The sequence below is a fragment of the Diabrotica virgifera genome, chromosome 8 (genome assembly GCF_917563875.1).
Source record: "Diabrotica virgifera virgifera chromosome 8, PGI_DIABVI_V3a".
NCBI classification, from domain to species: Eukaryota; Metazoa; Arthropoda; class Insecta; order Coleoptera; family Chrysomelidae; genus Diabrotica; species Diabrotica virgifera.
In genome coordinates, this window is record NC_065450.1 from 213,859,480 (window position 1) to 213,885,026 (window position 25,547).

General features: G+C 34.6%; 1 protein-coding gene across 3 annotated transcripts in view; it reads right to left on the reverse strand.

Moving 5' to 3' along the window:
• Window positions 1–25,547, reverse strand: part of LOC114324547 (receptor-type tyrosine-protein phosphatase kappa) — a 328,598-nt gene that overhangs the window by 13,523 nt on the left and 289,528 nt on the right. For all 3 annotated transcript variants that reach the window (XM_028272404.2, XM_028272405.2, XM_028272403.2), the window contains exons 11-15: window positions 9,195–9,271; window positions 6,303–6,434; window positions 4,913–5,041; window positions 1,266–1,453; window positions 362–497 (exon numbers count right to left, since the gene is read on the reverse strand). In XM_028272404.2, coding sequence (XP_028128205.1) covers window positions 362–497; window positions 1,266–1,453; window positions 4,913–5,041; window positions 6,303–6,434; window positions 9,195–9,271 — 662 coding nt within the window. The remainder of the gene's footprint in view (window positions 1–361; window positions 498–1,265; window positions 1,454–4,912; window positions 5,042–6,302; window positions 6,435–9,194; window positions 9,272–25,547) is intronic.

The following is a 25,547-nucleotide window of genomic DNA, read 5'->3' on the forward strand; positions in this document are numbered from 1 at the left end:
ACTTAAGGAATCCCACTGTCTTATCACATTGCCGGCTTCAATTGGGTCAGTTAGTTCATCTTCCACTTTTACTTTTATTGTGTTGTTCTGGTAGATGTTTTAGATCGTTTTAATTCTTCCTAGAGGTAACTCTCTCGACTCTCGAGTATAACAAATGGATAACCTCCTTTAATGTGACCCTGTCAAATGCATTCTTATGGTCCACGAAACATAAATATGCCCGTTTGTTGTATTCCAATGATTTCTCTTGGACTTGCCTCATTATAAATATAGCGTCAGTGCATGACCTTCCCGACCTAAAACCTTGTTGTTCTTCTGATAATGGTATAATTTAAGAATGTTATTGGTAAAGAATACTTACAATATTTTCTATAAGTTGGGGTCGATGTCTTCGAACTGTTCTAACAGCTTGGAAAACGTCCACTTCGCCATGTTGGATGACTTGTTCTATGCAAGCATTTGCAGAGCAGTATATTCCGCACCTACTTCTTCCGTCCCTAAAAACGTAATAAAATGATATTAAACTGATTTGAAAGTAATAGTATTAGAAACTAATAAAGGAGCGTGTCCACGCAAACTGAAGCTTGCATAGCACTAGAGGTGATAACACTGACTGCCAAAAAAAAAATAAAAAAAAAAAAAATAAAAATAATTTAAACATTATTAGTTTTATATGGAAATTTTTTATGTTATTGACATAAGGTTTGTTCCAACTCAATACAAAACCGTTCTTGAATCGTTACGCGCATGCACAATAACGAATAGTTATGCGCAGTAACACATTTTTCGTTACTGCGCATACTCGTAACCGTTCAAGAACGGTTTTGTATCTAGTTGGAACATACCTTTTAAAACAATTAGTTTTAATTTGTTTGTTAAATGCTTCATTGTTTTATTTAATTGTTACGTATTTGTTATTAAATTGCTTTAAAATAAATTATGTTTGACTTCGTGTGTTGTTTTTTTTTAATTCGCAAGAAATAATAAGAAATATCAGATGATTCCTTATAAGTTTTGGGTGTGTGTATAGTGTATATGTTATAACGACGTACAGAAAACCACTCAGTACGCTGAGCAAACGCATTTCAGTACTGTTTATTTTGCCGCATAGTAAATTCGACAGCTTTAACGTTCCAAAGAAAATTAAGGAATTTGTCGCTCTTGATTTCAAACTTCCAGCATGCCATATCATTGGAAGAACTCCATGGTCAATTTTTTTAAGCATATGTAGGGCTTATTGTATATTAATGTATTGAAATACTTACGGGGAAACCACACAAACAGGTCCATAGTCTGACCGTTGCCTCCATCTTTCGACCATGTTCATGAGCTCTACTAAGGAATTTGTCGATGTTGGTACTTTGTGGCCCATGGGCCAACAAGTCAACTGAAATAGTTGGACAGTCTTTGGTGGAGCTTTAACTCCAGCCATCAGTTCTGTTAGGGACACAATCTGTAAAAAACATGAATTAAAACACTTGAAAATAAAATATCTGTTGATTGAGTTGTAAAACTTTTTAAATATTGTAAACTTGGATTCTTTATTACCGAACAAAAGAGAAATATGGAAAAAAATCAAGCGTTAAAAGTGAAAGCGGAGGGGTCAGTCCGCTATATTCTTCCTTTAGTGGTTTATCCTTTCTGTGGTTGGTAGATTTACCTATATATAATTTATTTTCTTTGTTCGATTTTCTAAGGTTAAGAACCAATTTTCAAAAGACTTGATATTTTTAAATACTTAGAGACTAGAATAAAGAGCCCTGGTGGTAGTTAAACGAAGTTCAAAAATATTCTTCAAGTTTAAGGGAAAACATAAAGAGTGGCAAGAGAATAGGTTTGACAGATATCTTCAAACCATAATTAGATAACACCGAAACCAACTGTTATCAAATGAGTTCATTTTTTGTCCTCAACAGTAACAGCATCCATTCTTTAATGCAATTTATTCAACTTAAACTTATGTTCAGATACCACGTAGTAAAATGTTACAGAGTACATATGCTGCTATATGGGACGGAAGTACGGACATCTGAAATTAGTAATTAGTACACTACGAATACTAGAAATCTTTAAGGCTGTGGTCTCCAATAAATGCCGTAGGTTGGGTACAACGTTTGTCGATGGCCGGCACCAACATTTCGATCGTTTTCGTTATCAGTCAAATGCGATATTTCAACTTGTTGATAAGCAACACATCTTGTTCTTTTTTACTACTTGTTTTCCTAATATCGCTAGATTAAAACCTGTACCAGCCGTACGTTGCAATGCTAGAAAATAACTAAAGACGCTGCTTCCAACATGAAGTCGCTCATAGCAGATAGACACTGCGTTCGACATCCAATAGAGACTGTATCCATTATTTATTGTATAAAGCATACATACGCAACCTACTGCGTGACAGTGTAGGCAGCGTACGGCGTTTATTGGTGACCAACGCATGTGAAGCCGTGTACAGCAGTTTGATGCTACGTTCGGAGTAAGATAACAGACCGCAATAATTATTTATTTATTTTATTTATTTATTTTTATTTATTTATTTATTAAAACTTACAAACACCACCTAGGTAGTAATTACATGTAAGAGTGCTCATTACTTGGTATAACAATATACACGCAAAAAATATAAAAAAAATACAATATACACACAAGTACAAAATAAAAACACAGAAAGTAAACGCATTAAAAAAATACACAAATTAATAAAATTTTAAAATTGAGTCCATTACTTATCTGTTCATAACATTTTTTAATATCCCTTACTCTACAGTTAAAGAGGTCTATATCACAGATCTTTATTAATGCATTACACTGATATTGCATATAGTTTATTATTGCACAAGAATTATATGAACTACAAGAAAATAGGTAATTACTGTTTACCCTTAGGTTGATCAAACCACATGTCTTATATTTAACATTGTTAATAATATTATAAATAAACACAACACAATGCATATTTCTTCTTTGCTCTAATGACTGCAAGCCAAATATTTGAAGCAACTCTTTTGATGGTGTAAGGTAAGGTGAGTATACACATTGTATTTCTTAATGTATAAATACCTTAGAAATCTTTTTTGTACCTTTTCTATATGATTAATATGAACTTTAGCTTCAGGAGCCTATACCACTGATGCATATTCCAAGTTTGGTCTGACTAAAGCGTTATAATATAGTCTAATGGTTGTGTTTATACTAAAGTGTTTGGAATTTCTTATTACAAATCCCAATATTTTGTAGGCCTTATTAACAATATTTATATAGTGTTCATTAAATTTCATGTTAGCCTGTAGGTATATTCCCACATCTTTACACTTTGTTTTCCTAGATACTACACAATTGTCAATTCTATAATTATTTTGAATGTAGTCGATTTTGCGAGTAAAAGATATGACTCCACACTTCTTAATATTCAAGATCATATTGTTTTCCCTACACCATTCTACAACTGAGGTCAGGTCCTCCTGTAGTAACTGACAATCATTTGGAGTATGTATAGTCTTAAAAAGCTTAAAATCATCGGCATAGATCGAACTAGAAGAAAATTTAAGAAATTGTGGTAGTGAGTTGCCAAAAATTAAGAAAAAGAAAGGCCCTAATTGCTCCCTTGGGGGACACCACATGTAGACTGAAATTTATCTGAAAAACAACTACCAATTTTTACTCGTTGAAACCTTGATTCCACATACGATTTTATAAATGTACAAGCATCATACGAAAAACCAAACTCATTCAATCTCGATAAAAGAATGCCATGGTCAACCATATCAAATGCCTTTGAGCAGTCAGTCATTATTGAACCTAATTGAAGTTTATTAGTTATTGCCTCACTAGCAAAATTAGAGAGAATGCACAGATTACTAGTTGTGGATAACCCAGGCAAGAAACCAAGTTGTTCTGGAGCAAATTCATTTTCAAAATTTTTCAGTATATTCATATAGAGAATAGGTTCAAATATTTTAGCCAGGCAATTAAGGATACTTAAAGGACGATGGTCTTCTATATCGTTTCTATTACCTGATTTAAAAACTGGAGTAATGGTAGCCTCTTTGAGTTTGTCTGGAAAGGTGTTAGTTTTAAGAGATAAATTAAATAAATGTGATAATGGTTTTTGAAATATATCAGAACATCCTTTAAAGATATAGGCAGGATATCATCACTACCAGTGGCCTTTTTTGGCTTGAATTTTTTTATACTAACCTTCACATCTTCTTCACTAATAACTGAAAAGTTAAAAGATCATTTATTGTATTACGCATACAGATGCGTCCTACAGCGTGATTCTGTATGCAACCTACAGCATTTATTGGAGACCACGGTCTACGATGTTAATATTTAGTCTCATTCCATGGATGGACCATGCCAGAAAGTCAAATGGACATGGATCGAGAACTTTTAGGAAGAATTCTTTATAAATTGTGGAAAAATGAGCTCATCAATTTTTGTGTGATACAGATTTCATAATGTTTATTAATAATTTATTGAAAAAATTAAAGTTCAGATATAAAATTTATTAAAAATAATAAATTATAATTTAAATCTGAACTTTTCGTGGAACTACTTTCTAATATCATCCTAAATCTCTGACTTTTACAATTTATAAGACAAGAGACGACGAATAAAGAAGACGAAAAAGACTCTACAATATGCAGTCACATTTCGCTTCATCCGTCTAGGAAAAGATCAGAAAGTTAGTTCCTAGTACTCAAAAATCTGAGTACTCAAAAGTAAAAGGCAGTTTATGTTTCCTTTCGATTCAGCATCACCAGTCCGGGGGCAGCGACTCAGAGGTGTTCATGTAGCTCCACTGAAGACGTCTAGAGACAGAAACAGCTGTCTGGAGATGCTGAACCTCCTATGAATCGAAAGGAGACATAAAATGTCTTTCACTAATAATTTATTATTTACAACTTACCTTTTTATTTATTCTAAACACCCAAGTTCGTATATTCGTATAATGGCTATGTGATATATGATCTATGGTAAATACAGGGCCATATTTTTTGGACGCTCTTCCCTCGGGCCAAAAATTTGGAAACTGTTGCTAAAATATCAATGAATAAATTAATGAATAAAGCAATGGACAGGGGCAATAACTGGTTTTGGAAGCTGGGAACCTACAAGGTCTGTCGCGCTCCCCTTGTCCCTGGTTTTTTTCTTACCAATCTCTCACATTTATTTCTGACAAGTCTTGTTTTGTTGCTTCCAACCGTTAATTCTTTGAACATCCTCTCCCTCGACTAGAAGCCATCTAGTTTTTTAGGCTCGTATTTTTGCCGTAATTTTTGGTTTTACATACATTCTCATAATTTATTTATTTGTTGGTCTTCTCCAAATATTCTCTGTCGTCTGTATTCATTCAATATTTTTTCTGATCACCTTTCTTTCCCATATCTCTTCTTTCTGTTCTTTCCGCTAGTTCACAATTCACGTTTCGCTGGCATGCATCACCGTTATTGCTAAGTATTCAAATTCTGACACTTTTTCAAAATTATAGACAGCCTCTGCTCCTTTCATTTTGATATATTTGCTATCATTTTGTTATGTTTCCTCTCATTTCACCATATTGCGTTTTTGTTTGGATTATTGTTAGTCCGTATCTTTACGCTTCTTCGGTCCATAGCTTTATAAGCTCGGATTTAGAGTTTACTTTAATCGCCGTCGACTGACTTCTGGCCTGATTTCATTTTTCCTCATTAGAGGAAATTATATTGTTTTAAAAATTACCGTGCTGAGCATATGGGACGTGAATTATAAATTGTAAAATTCCCTCATCTTCCTGTTGTCTCAGAATCCGTATGGCTTGTATTTTTAGAAGCCTCGGAGGTGTAAGTAATATTTTTAGTATTGTTTTATGTGCTATTAGATTAAAAACTTAGTCTTTTGCTAGCAGTTTCCGCTAGGGCATCCCTGCTATTTCGTTCGCTGCAATCCGTATCCGTAACTGCACGTCGGGTTTTGTCCTGGTTGGGTCAGAGAGAGAGCAGTATATGTGCCTCGTGATGAGAGACTAATAAGTTTCAAAACCGGTAGAGGTGCTTGCTGCACTCTCTGATTGGACTACAATATGATGAGGCTGTAGTTTCGTGTTGCAACGAAATTGAAAATGGTTATTCATTTTTGAAATATTGTTTAACTCTAATTGTCAGCTAAACCGTTTCGGTCCCCTCAAGTTCTCACTTCTCACAGATCTACCTGATGATGAGCAGACTTTGAAACACGTGTAAGAGAATAGTCACTAATCTATGCTTTACATTGAAATAATATATTACAGTTTTATAGAAGTTAAACATTAAAATACTTACCGAGTTATTTGGAGGCACACATAGTATCACAACTGCAGAGCAATCGTAGTCGTATACCAACGACCAAAATTCCCCGCAAGTTGACTTTATAGGCCATTCTGTCACTATATATTCCTTGGGTTTGGTGTATCCCTAAAATGTTAAAGATTTGAAGGTACATTCTAAGTCATTAATTTTTACACAAATCATCAAATAGATATTTATGTATTTAGAAAGAAAAGTAACATCTTTACTGCTTGAAAATAACAAGAGAAGATTTTGTAACAAAGAATGGTAAATAGAACGGAGATCAAGGTACCTAGTCACTTTTGCTCGTAATACATTATTAAATATTTTTATATTCGCGGTGTGCAAGTACTTGGAGGGGATACGGGAAACGATCCTGCGAGAATAGTGGAGAAATATTGTAACTTTCTTAAATAATTCATTATCAATTGAAATTGTCCAATTGACGTATATTTCATATCTACTGTCATTGAAGAAGAAAATTTATATGTTGCTCCACAATATGAGCAACATATTGCAACATTTACATGTTGCAACATTTATATGTTGCAATAATATGCAATTATTATATAAAGATAAATTTAATTAATTGTATTTTGCTTGCAGTACTGCATTTTAATAACTAATTTTATTTACTACATACAATTGTTTACGTTTTAATAACATAACCTGAATCTTATTTTATCTTCTTATTATTTTTTTGGACATTCTTTCACGGTTTTTGCTCTAAATTTTAAAGAACCGCTTGGATTGACATGAAATTTGGCATACGCATAGCTTACATGTCAAAGAAAAAAAGTAAAATTGTGCCGATGTGTGCTTTTGCCCTGGGGGTGACTTTCACCCCCTCGTGGGGTTGAAAAAATATAAGCCCAAAATAAGTCCGGAAATTGATAAACTGACTAATTTTAAGTAACTTTTGTTCTATAGAGCTTTTTCGCCAAGTCAACACTTTTCGAGTTATTTGCGAGTGAATATGTTCATTTTTCAACAAAATAACTACATTTTTAGACGGTTTTTCGCAAATAACTCAAAAAGTAAATATTTTGTCGAAAAAACCGTTCTTGGCAAAAATATGGCCTGTAAAAAAGTAAAAAAAAATTGTGTACGCGTTAGGTCTCTGGACCTCGTAAAGCCAGAGTTATAGCCAATGAAAAATAGATTCATATTCACCAAATTTCAAATAGAATACTTTGAAGTGAAATATCCAAAAAATTAAGCATTTTTTGGGGAGAATCCATTATAACTTTTTTAAAGCGTTTAAAAAGGGCTTTATTTCTATTTTTATAAAAAGTTTTTATCATTAAATTTAAGCAAGTTACGCTAAAAATAAAGTTGGTCCCTTTTGTTTTGGCAAAAAAAAATCCGGAAGACCACCCCCTAATTATATTAGCCACTTAAATGAAATAAATCGTTACCGCTCCATAAATTATTTTACTTATGTTGTGTTTATATGATAACTTTTTTAAAGTGTTTTAAAAAAGGTTTATTTATGTTTTTAAAAAACTTCTAACATTAAAAGTAAGTGATTAAACTCAAAATATTGCTGGTCTTTTTTATCTTTTGCTAAAAAATCGCGAAAATCACATAAAATTAATCGTTACCGTTTCACAGTTACTTCACTTATGTATTGTTAACATTATCTATAAGTTTCATCGATTCAAAGTGCTTATTTAAAAAAAAATTGGTTTTAAAGTGAAATTTTAATTTTGAAAAATATGATTTTTTTCAAAATAACTTAAAAATTGTTATGAGATACCAAAAATCTCGAAAAACAAAAAAAGTCAGCATTGCTTTTCTGAATATCATGTATTTTTTGTTTTTCTGTTAGACAAAAATTGATTAAGATTAGGTGTTTTTAAATTTGCATACATTCGTGATCAGTGACTCGTTCAACCCCTTTTAACTACAGCCCTTTCAAAAATAAGGACTTTGAACCGATGAAATTTACAGATCATATAAACAATACATACGCGAGTCAAGAAACTTGTGAAGTCGTAACGATTAAGTTCATTTGAGATACTAATTAGGGGGTGATTTTCCCGATTTTTTTACCAAAAAAAGGGACTAACTTTATTTTGAGCGTAACTTGTTTACTTTTGATGATAGAAATTTTTTTTATAAAACAAAAATGAAGCTTTTCTAAACACTTTAAATAAGTTGTAGTAAGTTTTCCCCAAAATGTGCTTTATTTTTGATTATTTCACGTTAAAGTATTCCATTTTAAATTTTACGAATATGAACCTATTTTTAATTAGCTATAACTCTGCTTCTACTAGGTACACAGACATGATATATACACCATTTTTTTTTTAATATTTTACAGGCTATATTTTTGCTAAGAATCTTTTTTCGACAAAATACTTACTATTTGAGTTATTTGCAAACAACCGTCTAAAAGCGTGGTTATTTTGTTGAAAAATGAACATATTCACTGGCAAATAACTCGAAAAATATTGACTTAGTGAAAAAACTCTATAGAACAAAAGTTTCTTAGAATTAGTCAGTTTACCCATTTCCGGACTTAGTTTGGACGAATATTTTTTCACCCCCAGTAGGGGGTGAAAACCACCCCCGGGGCAAAAGCACATATCGCCACAATATCACTTTTTTTCTTTGACTTGTTAGCTATGTGTATGCCAAATTTCATGTCAATCCAAGCGGTTCTTTAAAATTTAGAGGTTTTGCAATATTTTACCGTTAAAGAACGGACTACTATGGCCTTAACAATTATCCAGTAACCAGGACCAGGACTAATATATTTGGCCAATATAATTAAATTGCGAATAATGTTGCTGAGCGTAGAAACCAGGTCTCGCTTTACCGAACTTGCACGGTCCCAATAAGCACTTAATACGGCGTTAAACTAAAATAGCAGTTACTTACGTCTACAAATACTGCATTAATGTAGTCCGTATAACTGTTTCCTTGGAATGATGTAAGGTAGGGACGAAAATTGTCAGCTGTAAATTCAAAAACAATTGTTATCAAATCATAAAATTAACATAATTTAGGTAAAGAGAAATAAATAAAAGCATATGAAAAGAAATATTTTTAGTTACGAGTGACTAAAATTAAACATATAAATATTTGGGTACAATAATTAATGAAACTAATGAGTACACAGAAGAGATTAAAGCAAGAATAGGATAGGCAAGAAATGCTTTCAACAAACTGAAAAAAGTACTCTGTAGCAGGGACATTACAATTTCTTTAAAGATAAGACTTCTTAGATGCTACGTGTTCTCCGTATTATTCTATGGGTTGGAGACTTGGACATTAAAGAAGGATGTTTCGGATAGATTAGAATCCTTAGAGTTATGGGCCTACAGAAGAATATTGTTGCAATTCTAGATGGGTTCAGGGATTAAGAGAATTGTTACTCTGTTTTAACAAGTTTATTAAAATTCCTAATAAACTAAAGTACAAAAATAAGTCCTCCAAAAGTCAAACGTGACAAAAACAATTATTATGACAAAACTTCTAAATTGACAAATATATCTGTCAGATTCCTTATTAGTCTGACTTACTCCATCTACTTACACCTATGCTAGGTGATTTATAACACCGCCCCCTTCTTTCAGGCTGTTCGCCCCGAACAGTACCTAAATGGACCAGGTCGGTGGATTCTGCCCTTCATAAGGACACAGTCTCTCTAGGTGGACGACCTTCGGCTTACTTCGTGGCGTCAGTTGCACCCTATACACAAGGTCGTTTATCTTCTTAATGACCAGGTACGGTCCCTCCCAGGGCCGCTGCAACTTGGGACTTAGACCTTTCCTTCTCGTTGGTTGGTAGAGCCAAACTGCATCACCTTCCTTGAAACTAACAGGTGTGGATTTCTTATCGAACCTAACCTTCATCCGGTCACTGGTGAGTTGTAGCTTGTTTCTGCCGAAATCGTGGACCTTAACCAGTCGATCCTTTAGACCGCTGACATACTCGGGAAGTGTCTCTTGACCCGCCTCTCCGTCTGGTACATTACTATGTAGGAGATCGATGGGAAGCCTCATCTCTCGACCAGTTAACAGCATTGCTGGAGTGTAACCAGTTGCATCATGTTGGGAACTTCGGTATGCTAGCAGAAACAGAGGCACCAGTTTGTCCCAGTCTCTCTGGTTTTCGTCTACAAACAGGGACAGGTAGTTGTTGATGGTCCGGTTATGTCTTTCTACCATGCCGTCGGATTGAGGATGGAGCGGTGTTGTTCTGGTCTTCTTAATTCCTAACAAAGCCATCATGGTCTTCCAAACTGCCGATTCGAAGTTGCGCCCCTGGTCAGAATGAAGCAGAAGTGGAACACCATGTCGGGAAACGACATTCTCCAGCAGGGCTTCACCAACTGTGACTGCTTCTTGGTTGGGTAGTGCAACTACTTCAGGCCATTTGGAAAAATAATCCATAGCAACCATCAAATATTTGTTTCCTGATACTGTCTCTGGAAATGGTCCCAAAATGTCTACAGCAACTCGTTCCCATGGAGTTCCAGTAATATATTGTTGGAGTTTTCCCCTAAGTCTTGTTTTGGGTCCTTTCTTGGATGCACACAGGTCACATCGTTTGCACCATTCTTCCACATCTTGCCGACAATGAACCCAATAATATCTCTCACGGACTCTGGCCAGAGTCCTATTGATTCCAAAATGCCCGCCGGAGCGACTATCGTGAAGTTCTGCAAGCACGTCCGTAACACATGACCTTGGGAGAACAACTTGGGGCACTGTTCTTGTTCCATCTGGACTCTCCCATTTACGAGTGATGATGTCATCTCGTAGACACAGGGAGTCCCACTGAAGCCAATAGCCCTTAACTGCTTGCCCATATTTTGCAATCTCCTGCCACTGTGGTCTAGCTCCGTGGTCCAGCCACTCCCGAACTATTTTTAGATCTGTATCTTCCTTTTGTTCAGCCTGAAGGTTTTCTAGAGCTTCCTCGTCATTTCTATCCTCTATGGTTCTCATCTGTAGAATCTGGCCATCTCGTTCTTCTTGGCGGTCGCAGAATCGACAGTTCCTCCCGTTGCATGGTCTTCTCGAGAGACCGTCGGCATTCCCATGACTTCTTCCCGCTCCGTGACGAATTTCAAAATCATAAGTCTGTAGTTTCTCCAGCCACCGAGCTATCTGACCTTCAGGTGTCTTGAAATTGAGAAGCCATTGCAAGGCAGAATGATCGGTTCTTATCAAGAATTTTCTGCCATAGAGGAACGAATGGTAGTGTTCTACTGCTTTGACGACTGCCAATAACTCCTTTCTGGTGACACAGTAGTTTCTTTCTGCTTTTCCCAAAGTTTTGCTGAAGTATCCTATGACGCGTTCCTCGCCCTCTTGTACTTGGGAAAGCACCGCCCCGATACCATTTTGAGAAGCATCTGTATCAAGCACGAAAAGACCCTGTTCTTTCGGATATGCCAGGATTGGAGCCGTAGTCAATTTATGCTTGAGTGTGGTGAAGGCAAGCTGGCACTCTGGTGTCCAGTCAAATGACAGTTTTCTCTCAGTCAGATTATGGAGAGGTTTGGCAATCTTACCAAAATCTTTCACGAAGCGACGATAGTAACTGCAAAGACCAAGGAAGCTTCGGATATCGTGTTTGTTTCTTGGTGTGGGCCATTCCTGTACTGCTTTTATTTTCGCCTGATCTGCTGCAATTCCTGAGGATGAAATTACATGTCCAAGGAAACTAACTTTTTCTTGGAAGAGCTCGCACTTTTTGGCATTTACTTGTAGGTGAGCGTTCCTTAGTCTGGTGAAAACTTCTTTCAAATTGGCAAGATGTTCGTCAAAATCTTTTCCGATGACCATAATGTCGTCGAGGTATACCAGACAGATTTTCCATGTAAGTCCTCTAAGTACTAGCTCCATTAAACGCTCAAACGTGGCAGGTGCATTACACAATCCGAATGGCATCACTTTGAATTGGTAGAGCCCATTTCCAGCAGAAAATGCGGTCTTCTCTCTGTCTTCAGGGTGTACTGCAACTTGCCAATAACCGCTTTTGAGGTCCACAGTGGAAAACCATTTCGACTCAGCCAAGGCACTAAGTGTATCATCAATACGGGGTAGTGGAAAGCTGTCCTTCTTGGTAACGCTATTCAGCCTCCTGTAGTCGACACAGAACCGCGTTGAGCCATCTTTCTTGGTTACCAACACCACTGGAGAAGACCAGGGGCTACTCGACTCTTCGATGACATTCTCCTTTCGCATATCTTCAAGGATGGCAAAAGCTTCCTTTTGTTTTGCAAATGGAAGACGTCTTGGTGCCTGTCTTATGGGGTTGGAGTTGTCAGTGTTAATCCGATGTTGGACTAAGTCAGTGCGGCCAGTTATTTCTCCTTTAAAGAATATGTCACTTTCGTTGTTGATGAACTCTTCTGCTTTTTGGTATTCATCTTCAGATAGATGTCCCCATGACTTCTTAATATTTTCCAAAATTTCAGTGGAGAGTTGGTGTGTACTGCTAGCTGTTGGCACGTTTTCTTCTATTCTGGTCACTCTTACAACTGGCTCGCATATTCCAAGCACTTGGCCCTTTTTGAAAGTAATTTTATTGCCATTCGGGTTGGCCACCCTTACTGGAACGGTCTGCTTATCCCCATCTACCAAACATCTGGCCACAATGACGCCCTCGTGAATCTGCTCGTCTGGTTCTAATAACATGGCTCCCAAGCCACCAGATGCATCAATTTGTGCAACCACGATCTTTTCACTGTTAGGAGGGATCTTCGTGTCTTTTGCTACTAACATCTTTAGCCCATTGTGCTGCTTTCTGGAGGATGACAGTAGAATTTCTTCATTGCCGACGACTAAGGTCCTGTGTCTGACATCTACAATAAACCCATGTTCGGACATAATGTCGACACCTAGGATGAACTCGTCTACGATGTCGGCTACTAGGACCACTACTTCTATCTCGATGTGTCCCAGCTCGATTTTTACGCAACTGTCCCCATAAACAGTAATGTTTTCGCCTGTCGCTGTCTCTAGTATGGGAGATTTCGATATTATTCGTGTAGATGACTGGTCCAGTAAACGTTTACTCATAACTGACCTAGTTGCCCCAGTATCGATGGTAAAACTGCATCTGTCGCCATTGAGAAGTCCATCGGCAACTAAGCTGTCACTACTTCGTCTTATTGTGGATATTGAGAATCTGGGAGCTTGGGACAGGTCAGCCAACGTGCGCCCCTTGACGTTGACTTCTTTTAGTTTTCCGAATTGCGTTGATATTGTGGAGCTTGCCTACTGTCCTCTGATCTTGTACGTTGTCTGCAATCACGTTGAAGGTGGCCTATCAATCCACAAAAATAACACTTTGGGCGCCCCTGACGTTTTTGCTTCAAATATTCAGCTATTGGGCCAAGATATTTCTCGAATTGGGCGGCCAACACCTGGGACAACGTATTTAGATCGCCTTCTTCCACTTCAGCAACACCTCTTATTTGATGGACTTTGCGTTGATGGCGGGACACATTTTTCACGGCTTCGTACTCCAATGCTGCGACAATAGCGTCCTTCAATATTTGGTAGCGTCCTCTTCCTAGTCGTAATGTTTGCTGGAGGTCTACATCTCGCAGGCCATCAAGGAAACATTGGATGGTAAACTGGTGTAGAAACTCTTCAGGGGCTTCGGGCCAAGCGAGTCGTGCCATCTTTTCTACTTCTGCTCCGTATTCTTGCACAGATTCGTTGGAGCCTTGGATACGCACTTTTAGTTGGCTCTGGTATACTTGCTTCAAATATTGGCTGCCGTATCTTAGTTCTAGAGCCGATACGACAGTCTCATATTTCTTTTGTGCGTCCTCTGGAATGTTTTGGAGGATTTCTACAGCCTTACCTCGAAGTGCTAATATGAGAGCAGTTGCCTTCTGTTCATTTGTCCATCCATTATTCTGTGCAGCAGCTTCGAATTGTCTTCTATACACTGGCCAGGATATCTCGCCGTCAAATGTAGGAGGCTTAATTATTCCGTTGACAGGGGAACAAATCACTTCTGGTTTACCTTCAACTCTCAGTTTCTGGGACTTTTCAACCTCTAGGCGGATATTCTCAAGAGTTCTCGTTACCTCATCGTGCCTTTTTTCTACTAGGCCTCTTGTTACTTCAATCTTTTTAATCATGTCTTCTTTTGTCTCTTCGATTTCTTTTTTCATATCTTCTTTTGTCTCTGCGATTTCTTTTTTCATATATTCTTTTGTCTCTTCGATTTCTTTTTTCATATCTTCTGTACTCACTTTTGAAGTCTCTATTTTTGAGATAAGTGTCACGAGCAACTCTCTGTCTTCTAGACGACGTAAATTTTCTGTTTCTTTTTCTTCCTGCCGACGTTTGTCTTCATTTTCTTTTTCTTCCTGCCGACGTTTTTCCATGGCGGCAATCATGTCTCTAATTTCTTCCATCGTCTCGCTTCTTGTTTTCACCATATAAATTCTCTTAATCCCACTTTACTTCTGACACCAATTGTTGCAATTCTAGATGGGTTCAGGGATTAAGAGAATTGTTACTCTGTTTTAACAAGTTTATTAAAATTCCTAATAAACTAAAGTACAAAAATAAGTCCTCCAAAAGTCAAACGTGACAAAAACAATTATTATGACAAAACTTCTAAATTGACAAATATATCTGTCAGATTCCTTATTAGTCTGACTTACTCCATCCACTTACACCTATGCTAGGTGATTTATAACAATATTAAGAATAAGTTGGGTGGATAAAGTCACGAATATCGAGGTTTTGAGAAGAATGGGAAAAGATAAAGAGGTTTTAAATACAATTAAAGTCAGAAAACTGCAATATCTGGGACATGTTATGAGGGGCGAGCGTTATAACTTGTTACAATTAATAATACAAGGAAGAATACAGGGTAGAAGGAGTCGCGGAAGAAGACGCATCTCCTGGTTAAACAATTTGAGAGTTGGTATAATTGCACTTCTGCTGATCTCTTTAGAGCAGCGGTATCGAAAGTGCGAATTGCCGTGATGGTTGCCAACCTTCTTAGAGGAGATGGCACATGAAGAAGAAGATAAAAATTAAACATATTGTAAAGAATTCAACTAAAAAGCAAAAAATAAAAAGAATTGGAAAAATCTAACACATTCGTCAAAGAAAAGCGTGGCGCGTCTTCATCGAATAAACGGTTTTCGTAAAATTCTGTGGAAAAATTGGAGGGCTTATTTTATTTCATACTCCTGTCGTATTATCTCGGAGGCATTCCCAACATTTTGTTTTTTGAATTATCCGAATATCTCCGTAAATAAAAACACTGCTTTGGAGGTTTATTTAGTTAAAAATATCAAACAGGGCTCCCGCTACCATATGTGCAAAGTGTGCAATGCACACGGGCGCCATCCTTTAGGGGCGCCAAAACCGAGGGTCAAAAATTGCAAAAATATTTACAAAAAAAATCAAAAAAAAATTAATTTTAAAATAAAAGTTGAGAAATTAAATAGTTCAGTTTTACTTTGTTTGGATGACATTATTAGTCTTTCTATAGATATAAAATAAAAAATCACGCTATAAAATAGCAAACACCCATTCCGTAGACAAAAATGTAGATAAGAAATACCCAACTCCTAACTATTTTATGCCCTATTTAAGTGTAACAAGATGGTCCAGCAGAATTGATTCAATAAACCCCTTAAACTTTATTCAATTAAGATTTGCTATGGTGCTATTTGTTCCTATTTTGCTTTATTTGAAGCACCTACCTACCTACCTTCAAAAAATAAATAAAAAACATTATCTTAAGCCTTAAGGGGCGCCAAAATCCTTTTTTGCACACAGGCGCCAGTAGTTCTTACGGGAGCCCTGATATCAAACGTACTAAAATTAATAATACAAAACAAAATTAACAACAAAACAAAATTAACAACAAAACAAAACAATTCAATAACGGGTATGTCGACTTCTCGCAGCAACGATTGCTCGCAGCCTGTTTGGAATCGAATAGAGATGTCGTTTTATCCTTGCTTGTAGCCCAATAAATGACCGGTTTGGAGTGTAATTTCCAGGGGCAACTCCGAATTGCATGAAAATTTGGATTAAGGTTCTACTTACCCTCCACTTCAAAGTTGAAATTGTGCCGTTGGTTGCTTTTACTTGGGGGGTGAGAGTCACCCCTTCTCGGGGGGTGAAAAACGCTTGTTCAAAATAACCCCGGAAATGGATAAATTGACATATTATAAGCAACTTTCGTTCTATAAAGTTTTTACGTAAGTCAATACTTTTCGAGATATTCTTGATTGAAAATGTTGATTTTTCGACAAAAAAACTACGTTTTCAGACTGTTTTTCGCAAATAACTCAAAAAGTAAATATTTTATCGAAAAAAATATTCCTAGTAAAAGTGTAGCTTATAAAAAATAGAAAAAAATGATGTATCAGTAAAGTCTATCAATTGAGTAAATGCAAAGTTGTAGCTCATGAAAAATTCGTTCTTATTCGTCTAATTCCAAATCGAATAATTCAACGCAAAATCGCCGAAAAATCAAGCACTTTTCGGGAAAAGCTTATTAACATTTTTAAAGTATCTAAATTTATATTTGTTTTTTATAAAAGTTTCTAGCATCAAAAATAAACGAGTTACACTGAAAAAAATAAGTTGGCCCATTTTTTTTTTGTAAAAAAATCGTGAAAACCTGCCTCTATTAGCACCCTAAATAAAATTAATCGTTACCGCTTTACCATTTATTTTAACTCTATGTGGATTGTTTATATGATCTGTAAGTTTTATTGGTTTGAAGTACTTATTTTTGAAAAAAATTGGTTTTATATTAAAAAAAAATTTTCTAAAAATTTTTGAAAAATTTCCTTTTTTCAAAATAACTTAAAAAGTATTAGTGATAAGAAAAATCTTAACGAGTAAGAAAATGTAGGTTTTGGTATTCTTAATATGCTTATTTAATTTTGTTTGTCCGTAAGCCAAAAATTGATTAAGACATGGCTGTTCTAAATTTGCATACACTCGTGATTAGTGACCCGTTCAAGTTTTTCACCTATAACCCTTTCAAAAATAAGCGCTTTAAACCGATGAGACCAACAGGTCATATAAAAAATAGATAAGTAAGTAAATTGTTTGTAAAGCGGTAGCGATTAATTTCATTTGGGGAGCTAAACACGGGGAGATTTTGATAATTTTTTTACCAAAAAAAGAGGGCCAACTTAATTTTGAGCGTAACTCGCTTATTTTTAATGCTAGAAACTTGTATAAACAATTAAAATAAAGCTTTTTATAAACACTTTAAAAAAGTTTGACTGCGTTTTTCACGAAAAGTGCTTAATTTTTCGGTGATTTCACCTTGAAATATTGAATTTGGAATTAGAAGAATAAGAACGTGTTTTCCATGAGCTACAACTTTGTTTTTACTAGATTGATGGACTTTACTTATACACCATTTTTTTCAGTTTTTTATAAGCTACACTTTTGAATTGTATATTGTTTCGATCAAATATTTACTTTTTTAGTTATTTGCGAAAAACCGTCTGAAAACGTAGTTTTTTTTGTCAAAAAATTATTGACTTACTTAAAAAACTCTATAGAAAAAAAGTTGCTTAAAATCAGTCAATTTATCCATTTCCGGTCTTATCTTGAACGTATGTTTTCTCAACCCCGATAAGGGGTGACTGTCATCCCCCAAGTAAAAGCAACCAACGGCACAATTTCAACTTTGAAGTGGAGGGTAAGTAGAACCTAAATCGAAATTTTCATGCAAATCGGAGTTACCCTTGAAAATTACACGGTATCGCCGTATCTGCCGTTCATTTACTGGGCTATTGTAGAATAGCCCGATATTCCTCTACCAAGGTCATAAATGTACCAAATTTTCTGGAGGCCTAGGATGACGGCGAATAGCTATTTTTAATTCAAATGTTGAATGGGTTGCATGTGTGAGTTCATTTTAAATGAATGAAGTAAAGAAACACCGACGTACTCACAATCTTTTAATTACTTCGACGACCGGTTTCGATCTCTACAATATACAGATCATCTTCAGGTCGGCGTTACAAGTGATTACATGATGCCGTTACAAGGGATGAGTTGTAAAATAACATTATTTAAACGTCCATTCATATTTTTAAACTTCATAAACTTCATTCATATTTTCAATTCATTTCATAAATTCTCAATAGGATTGAGATCTGGGCTGCACGCTGCATGCGGGCAATCAGTGCAAAAAAAAATTTAGTGATACCTCCGGGATAATATGACAGGACTATGAAACGAAATCAGCTCTTCCATTTTCCACAGAATTTCTTAAAGTTAGGAGAAAATACAACGCTTCCATTCGCCCCCGTATAATGCCATGTTACTCCAGGCTGTGGGTGAAAAAACGTGATATAATTCAGGAATTTTTGAAACCTATCAGGTGTTGTAAAGGACGATGCCAGGAATAACTTCTACTAAAATGTAACCAAAAATATTGTGCGCTTTTTTTTTAATTGCGATTTTCATTTGTTAAATTTGCAATTTTTAAAGATTTTTAATTTTGTAGCTTAAGATATTGATTTTAGAGAAAAACTTTTTAAAAGAAAGTTGTAGTAAATCAAAAAACCTACAATTTGAGCTATGGTAAGTTTAATTTCGTTAATTGGTTATTGCAAAACAGCCTGCGAAAGGTCCAAAATGGCCGTTTTTTACAATTGCATTATTTATTGTAGAAATAATTTTTTTTATTTTTTAAAGCTCTTTTTCTGAAGATCCTTCAATTCCAAACATAAAAAAAAATTGTAAAGCCAGATTAACGAATTTGTTGCTTAGATATTATAAATTGTTTATCCCAAGAGGTCAAATGTCGAACGCTATAACTTTTTGAAAAAAAATCGTAGAAAGTTGGTGAAACATCCAATCTCCTTCTAAATAGTTATGTTTTCATATTCTGATGTAAATAAAAGCGTAAAACATTTTTAAACCTCTAATTTTTGGATTTGAAAATAAGGGGGCAAATTTCGTTATAATCATTTAGAGCTGAAGCGGCCCTGTACATCCTATAAGTTTTTAACTTACATATTATTGTTGCTAAAGACGAAACGAAGATTTATAAAAAAATAAAAAAATTCTACGACCAACTGAAGCCGAGATAATTTTTGGGTTTGAAAATAAGGGGGCAAATTTCGTCGAAGCGGCCCTGTATATCCTATGAGTTTCTAACTTACAGATTATTGTTGCTAAAGACGAAACGAAGATTTATAAAAAAATTAAAATTTTCTACAACCAACTGAAGCCGAGATTTTTTTTTTCCTAAATCATAGTGCCTTTATTTATAACAATTAAGAAATTATTTTACAGTCATTGACTAAAGAAAGACTTATATTATCTTAAAATAAAAATTATTATAAAATATAATTACATTTAATTATTAAAAATTATTTTTTAAATCGGTGCTTTTGCAAGCGGTCGAATTTTGCAAATCGCCCGGCTCGCTTCAAATCCGCGCGCTCGGAAAATTTTTACGTAACTTGTATTAAATTTTGACAGAAAACAATTTAATAATATTACCATTATATTATACAGTCTATTTACCATTGTATTTGTTTTTCTTGATAAACTTTAATATGTGAAATCCAAAACGAATAGCCACTACAAGAAGAAAAATTTTATATTGTATATTATAGTAAGAAGTAACATTATTATTATTATTATATTTATATAACAATGAAAAAATTTAAAATATAGTTATATATTTCATATATATGTATCATTTTTGTAATATTATTTCTTCCGAAATGAAATTTCACATATAAAAGATTATCAAGAAAAACAAATACAGTGGTAAATAGACTGTATACTATAATGGTAATATTATTAAATTGTTTTCTGACAAAATTTAATACAAGTTACGTAAAAATTTTCCGAGCGCACGGATTTGAAGCGAGCCGGGCGATTTGCAAAATTCGGCCGCTCGCAAAAGCACCGATTTTAAAAATAATTTTTAATAATTAAATGTAATTATATTTTATAATAATTTTTATTTTAAGATAACATAAGTTTTTCTTTAGTCAATGACTGTAAAATAATTTCTTAATTGTTATAAATAAAGGCACTACGATTTAAGAAAAAAAAAACAATTGTCTCGGCTTCAGTGGGTTGTAGAAAATTTTTATTTTTTTATAAATCTTCGTTTTGTCTTCAGCAACAATAATCTTTAAGTTAGAAACTCATAGGGTATACAGGGCCGCTTCAGCTCTAAATGTTTATAAAGAAATTTGCCCCCTTATTTTCAGACCCAAAAATTATCTCGGCTTCAGTTGATCGTAGAAATTTTTTATTTTTTTATAAATCTTCGTTTTATCTTCAGCAACAATAATCTGAAGTTAGAAACTCATAGGATGTACAGGGCCGCTTCAGCTCTAAATGTTTATAACGAAATTTGCCCCCTTATTTTCAAACCCAAAAATTAGAGGTTTAAAAATGTTTTACGCATTTATTTACATCAGAATATGAAAATATAACTCTTTAGAAGGAGATTAGATGTTTCACCAACTCTATACGATTTTTTTTCAAAAAATTATAGCCTTCGACATTTGACCTCTTGGGATAAACAATTTATAATATCTAAGCGACAAATACGTTAATCTGTCTTTACGATTTTTTTTATGTTTGGAATTGAAAGATCTTCATTTTAAAGCTTTAAAAAATTAAAAAAAAATTATTTGTACAATAAATAATGCAATTATAAAAAACGGCCATTTTGGACCTTTCGCAGGCTGTTTTGCAATAACCAATTAACCAAATTAAACTTACCGTACCTCAAGTTGTAGGTTTTTTAGTTTACTACAACTTTCTATTAAAAAGTTTTTCTCTAAAATCAATATCCTAAGCTGCAAAATTAAAAATCATTAAAAATTGCAAATTTAACAAATGAAAATCGCAATTAAAAAAAAAGCTCACAATATTTTTGGTTACATTTTAGTAGAAGTTATTCCTGGCTTCGTCCTTTACAACACCTGATAGGTTTCAAAAATTCCTGAATTATATCCTGAAATCGACCTATTTTTCACCCACAGCCTGGGGTATGTAAGCAATTTTTTTGTTGCCGGAATAATAACAAACGATACCAATACATGTACAGTGGAACCTCAATAACTCGGATTAATCGGGACCACGGCCGATCCGGGTTATCGAAAATCCGGGTTAGCCGGAGAATATGATAAAAATTAACAAAATACGGTATACTTACGGATAAACTCCGTTATAATTGAAATAACATGAAATATATATGCACAGTGCACATCTAAATTACGTAAAGTTGTATAGAGCAGGGGTGGGCAAACTTGTTTAAATAAGGGCCACAAAAGGTTTTTGGTCTATTACCAAGGGCCGCATTGTTTTCGAATTTTTAACCTTGGGGGGGGGGGGTGTATGTTAATCAATTTTTCTTTAATTTGTTTGAAACTATGGTAGACTTATTTTATTTTTAAATTAAATAAACATATTCAGTACAATTCAAAGAATATCTGAAAAAAATGTTTCAAGACCAACTATTGAAAAATAAGCCAACGGTGGCAAATTTTTACCGACACCTAAACAAAATGAATTTTTTGTTACCTAAAAATATCTAAACCTTGTTACCTAAAAATGTCTAAAGAAAATATATGAAAAATTTCAGGTGGATCTGTCAAGTAGCCTTTGAGTTACAATGTCCACCGCTTATAAAAAGCAGTTGAGCAGTTTTGAGAAAAACACGTTTAGTTTTGACAACTTTTATTTTCAATTTCTTCTGTCTGTCAAATCGTAAAGTGATGCACATCGGAATATGTTTTTAAATCGCAGAGTAATTTACAAAAGAAAATGGAACAGCTGTTGAACGTTTCTCACTACGCTCAACAAGCTGCTGCAAAGCGAGTCGAAGGTAGGGATATTAAACATGCTGTATTTCTGGTAGTTTTCCTACGGTCAAACTGAAATTTTCAGAGAATATTTTTGAAATTATGTATTTTCATACAAAATAATAAAAAAAAATCGAAAATTTCAAAGTGTTCAAACCATATTCCTACCCCCTATATCACATTCGCACTTAATTTAAGCACGGTATTTGCCGCAAATATACAGGATGTTTCATTGAAAAACGGGAATACTTAAATTTTGAATAGAGGTCACGAAGGCGGTTCTAGATATACTACATTTATTGCCTCAATGATTTTTATAACTGAGTTACAGGGTGTTTTATCGATTTTGCTCATGTCTTTCTGGAAGCATAACTTTAGAACCACCTTGTACATTTTTTGATATTTGCCAGAGATATCTCTCATCTAGCATTCAGTGCTCTTTTTTATAGCCTATCCTCTCCCATTCTTATCACATGTCCGGCCCACTGCAATCTTTGTATTCTAACCCAACTTCTAATCACAAGAATAATCCAGATCCGGACTAAACAAAATTATTGGGAAATAATTGGACTAATTCTTTCTTTTTTATATGATCAATGAATAGTTTGAATTTCATTACAAAAGTTTCATTTTGCGATCAACACTTTTAGCAACACATTTAGCAAAGTAGCAGTGTTTAATTTTTAAATAATTTCCTCCCCTAATTCACAGAATCCTTTAAGAACCTTTTCTAAACTTAATGATCGAATATGATTGTTGATTGTGGTATAAGACATCAGTATGTTCTGTCTCTAACCCTTCCAAAAACGCTTTGAATCCACGATGTATTAATCCTATTGAACTAACACAGTTAACAATATTAGTTATAACTGAAATGACGTTGTCCACTTGCAAAACATTTTTGCACAATATCTGATGATGGATTATGCAGTGAAGAATAATAAATCATGTTCTGGAAACTGTTGAACGTAATGTGTAAGTTTTCTCAACGTTACAATATTTGCTCCTCTTAAATTTGGTGCTCCGTCAGTTGTTACTCTTACTAGGTGGTTACGGGTTAATTCAAAACTTTCCACACAGTTCTCGACTACATACTTCGAACATATCATTTTCATTTGTTGAAATTTCATGGATTTAATTGAGGGAGCCGATAAATCTCTGTGCCAAAAACCCAAATCATTGCCCAGGTTATGTTGAAAATTTGCCGAAAAATTACTCGCTGCCAAAGTGATATTAATAGCTGCATTATCTATCTATATTTAATTATCAATATTAGCAATAATTAGAAAAAATCTTGAAATGATAATAATTCACTTTATCTCCTCGGGCCGCAAAAAAATGTCTAAAGGGCCGCATGCGGCCCTCGGGCCTACTTTGCTCACCCCTGGTATAGAGTATACTTTTTCTTCTCTCACAAAATCCAAAAACTTGTTTTTATAGTCATGAGCAGCGTTGTTGTCCCCAGATAGACTTTCTCCAGTGATAGATAGTTGGCGAATTCCATGACGTTTTTTCATCTACCCAGACAACCTTGACTCGCAGTGAAATTTGGTTCACAATCAGGCAACATTTTATTTAGCTTGAGTGCTGATTCTTGAATAATTACATACAAAGCGTCGTCGAGAGTCTCATTTTTAGCTTTATTAGCTTTGCACCGATTGTCCAAACTGTCTTTTGTTATCATTTTGAAACAAAATTCTTCAATTTTAGTTCTGTTTTTCTTTCAATCCGATACTGTAGATGTACCGACACCATATGATTCTGCAATTGTTTTTAAAAATTCGCCTTTATCAATCCTACCTAATGCTTCTAGTTTCTTTTCCATTGTCACTACAATGTTTTTACGTTTTGTTGCCATTATATGTAGACAAAAAACACGCAAACACAAACCTATCTGTAGCGCGATTACAGAACGGAAGCGAACAATACGACTGTACTACACACAATACGGTCACAATCGGAACGATGTTATGATATTTAAGAACAGTGAGGACTAAGACCATTGTTTAAAAAATAATTTTTTAAATAGTCATGCTAACATAGTTTGAAATAAATATAGGAATACGGGTGGCTGTTGTTTCCGATAATCCGAGAAAATGAACGTCGCTCTGCCGCCGGCGCCGTGTGCCATGAGTAATTTTTACTATCGTATAGTTCAAATTACACAAATACCCATTATCTCTCAAATATTATATTAAATACATTTTTATTGTCGAAATGTTTGTCTGATGAAAATCGGTCCGGGTTAGCCGGACCTCCGGGTTATCGGGGGCCGACTTATCGGGGCTCCACTATACCTACAAACTGTTGCAAGAATCTTGAAAATCGGAATACAAATAATAAAGTTATGAATTGTCAAAATTAATCAAAAATTTTAGGTGGCGGAATTTTGTGCCGGTGAGTGTATATACTTTTTTCCTATTTTCTAAACCCACCAGGAATCCTTCAACAAAGGGTTAAAGTATATAATGAATAAGAATCTCTTTTCCTACAATTTCGAAAACAACCCTTTGTATTCAACTCTTTGGAAACGTCTCACGTTTCCCAACATCGGCATTTTCCATCTTCGATAAAGTGCACACAACAAATCCAATAAAAACAAAAGCAGAGATGTATACTGATTGTATCTCCGAGGTAAAAGTATCTCTCTGAGCTTTGACAAAACGCTTCTTTGCTTTTTTCGCAACTCGATCCGGAGACATAAATCACACGATGACGTGATGTATGAGTCTTATAAATAACGGTTCAGGGTCAACCATTTCTGAAGCGAATTTTCAGTAAACAGGACAAGTCGATGTGACGCCTTTGGAAAATAGACATGGAGACAATTTTTCTTCACAGTATAAGAGCGACATTGTCTTTTAAGTTCGCAACTGTCGACTAATATAATAATTTGTTATCCTTAATTACATATCGACGTAGCAAAATTGTATACATACAAGTAATAAACAATTAAAAACTAAAAACGAAAGATCCTATGAAAGATGAATGGACATCATCAATGTTTGCAATGTTTTTAACCACTTTGGTGGCACTTAGAACCTTAGTAATTCGCTTAGGAAATTCTTTGTAACATACTTAAACCGTGTACCAAATTTCATTAAAATTGACGTAATAGATTTTGCATAATAAATTTGCAATCTAAATGTTTTGAAAAAAGTTCAAATTTTTTAAATTCTTTCTGAACAAAAAGTAGACCATTTAGAAGTTGTCTATTTTTTTACATATAAAGAGGTGCTCTACCTATCTAATACACTTTACAGAATTAAAATCGGATTCTTTAAGGGGCCTCAGCAATGTTTTAAACTTATAAACAATTTTTTGGCTTATAAAAAAATAGCTTTTAATAATAAAAAAATTAATTCTTAGCAATACAAATAATTAAAACAGGTATAATTTGACTTAAACTTTCAAAT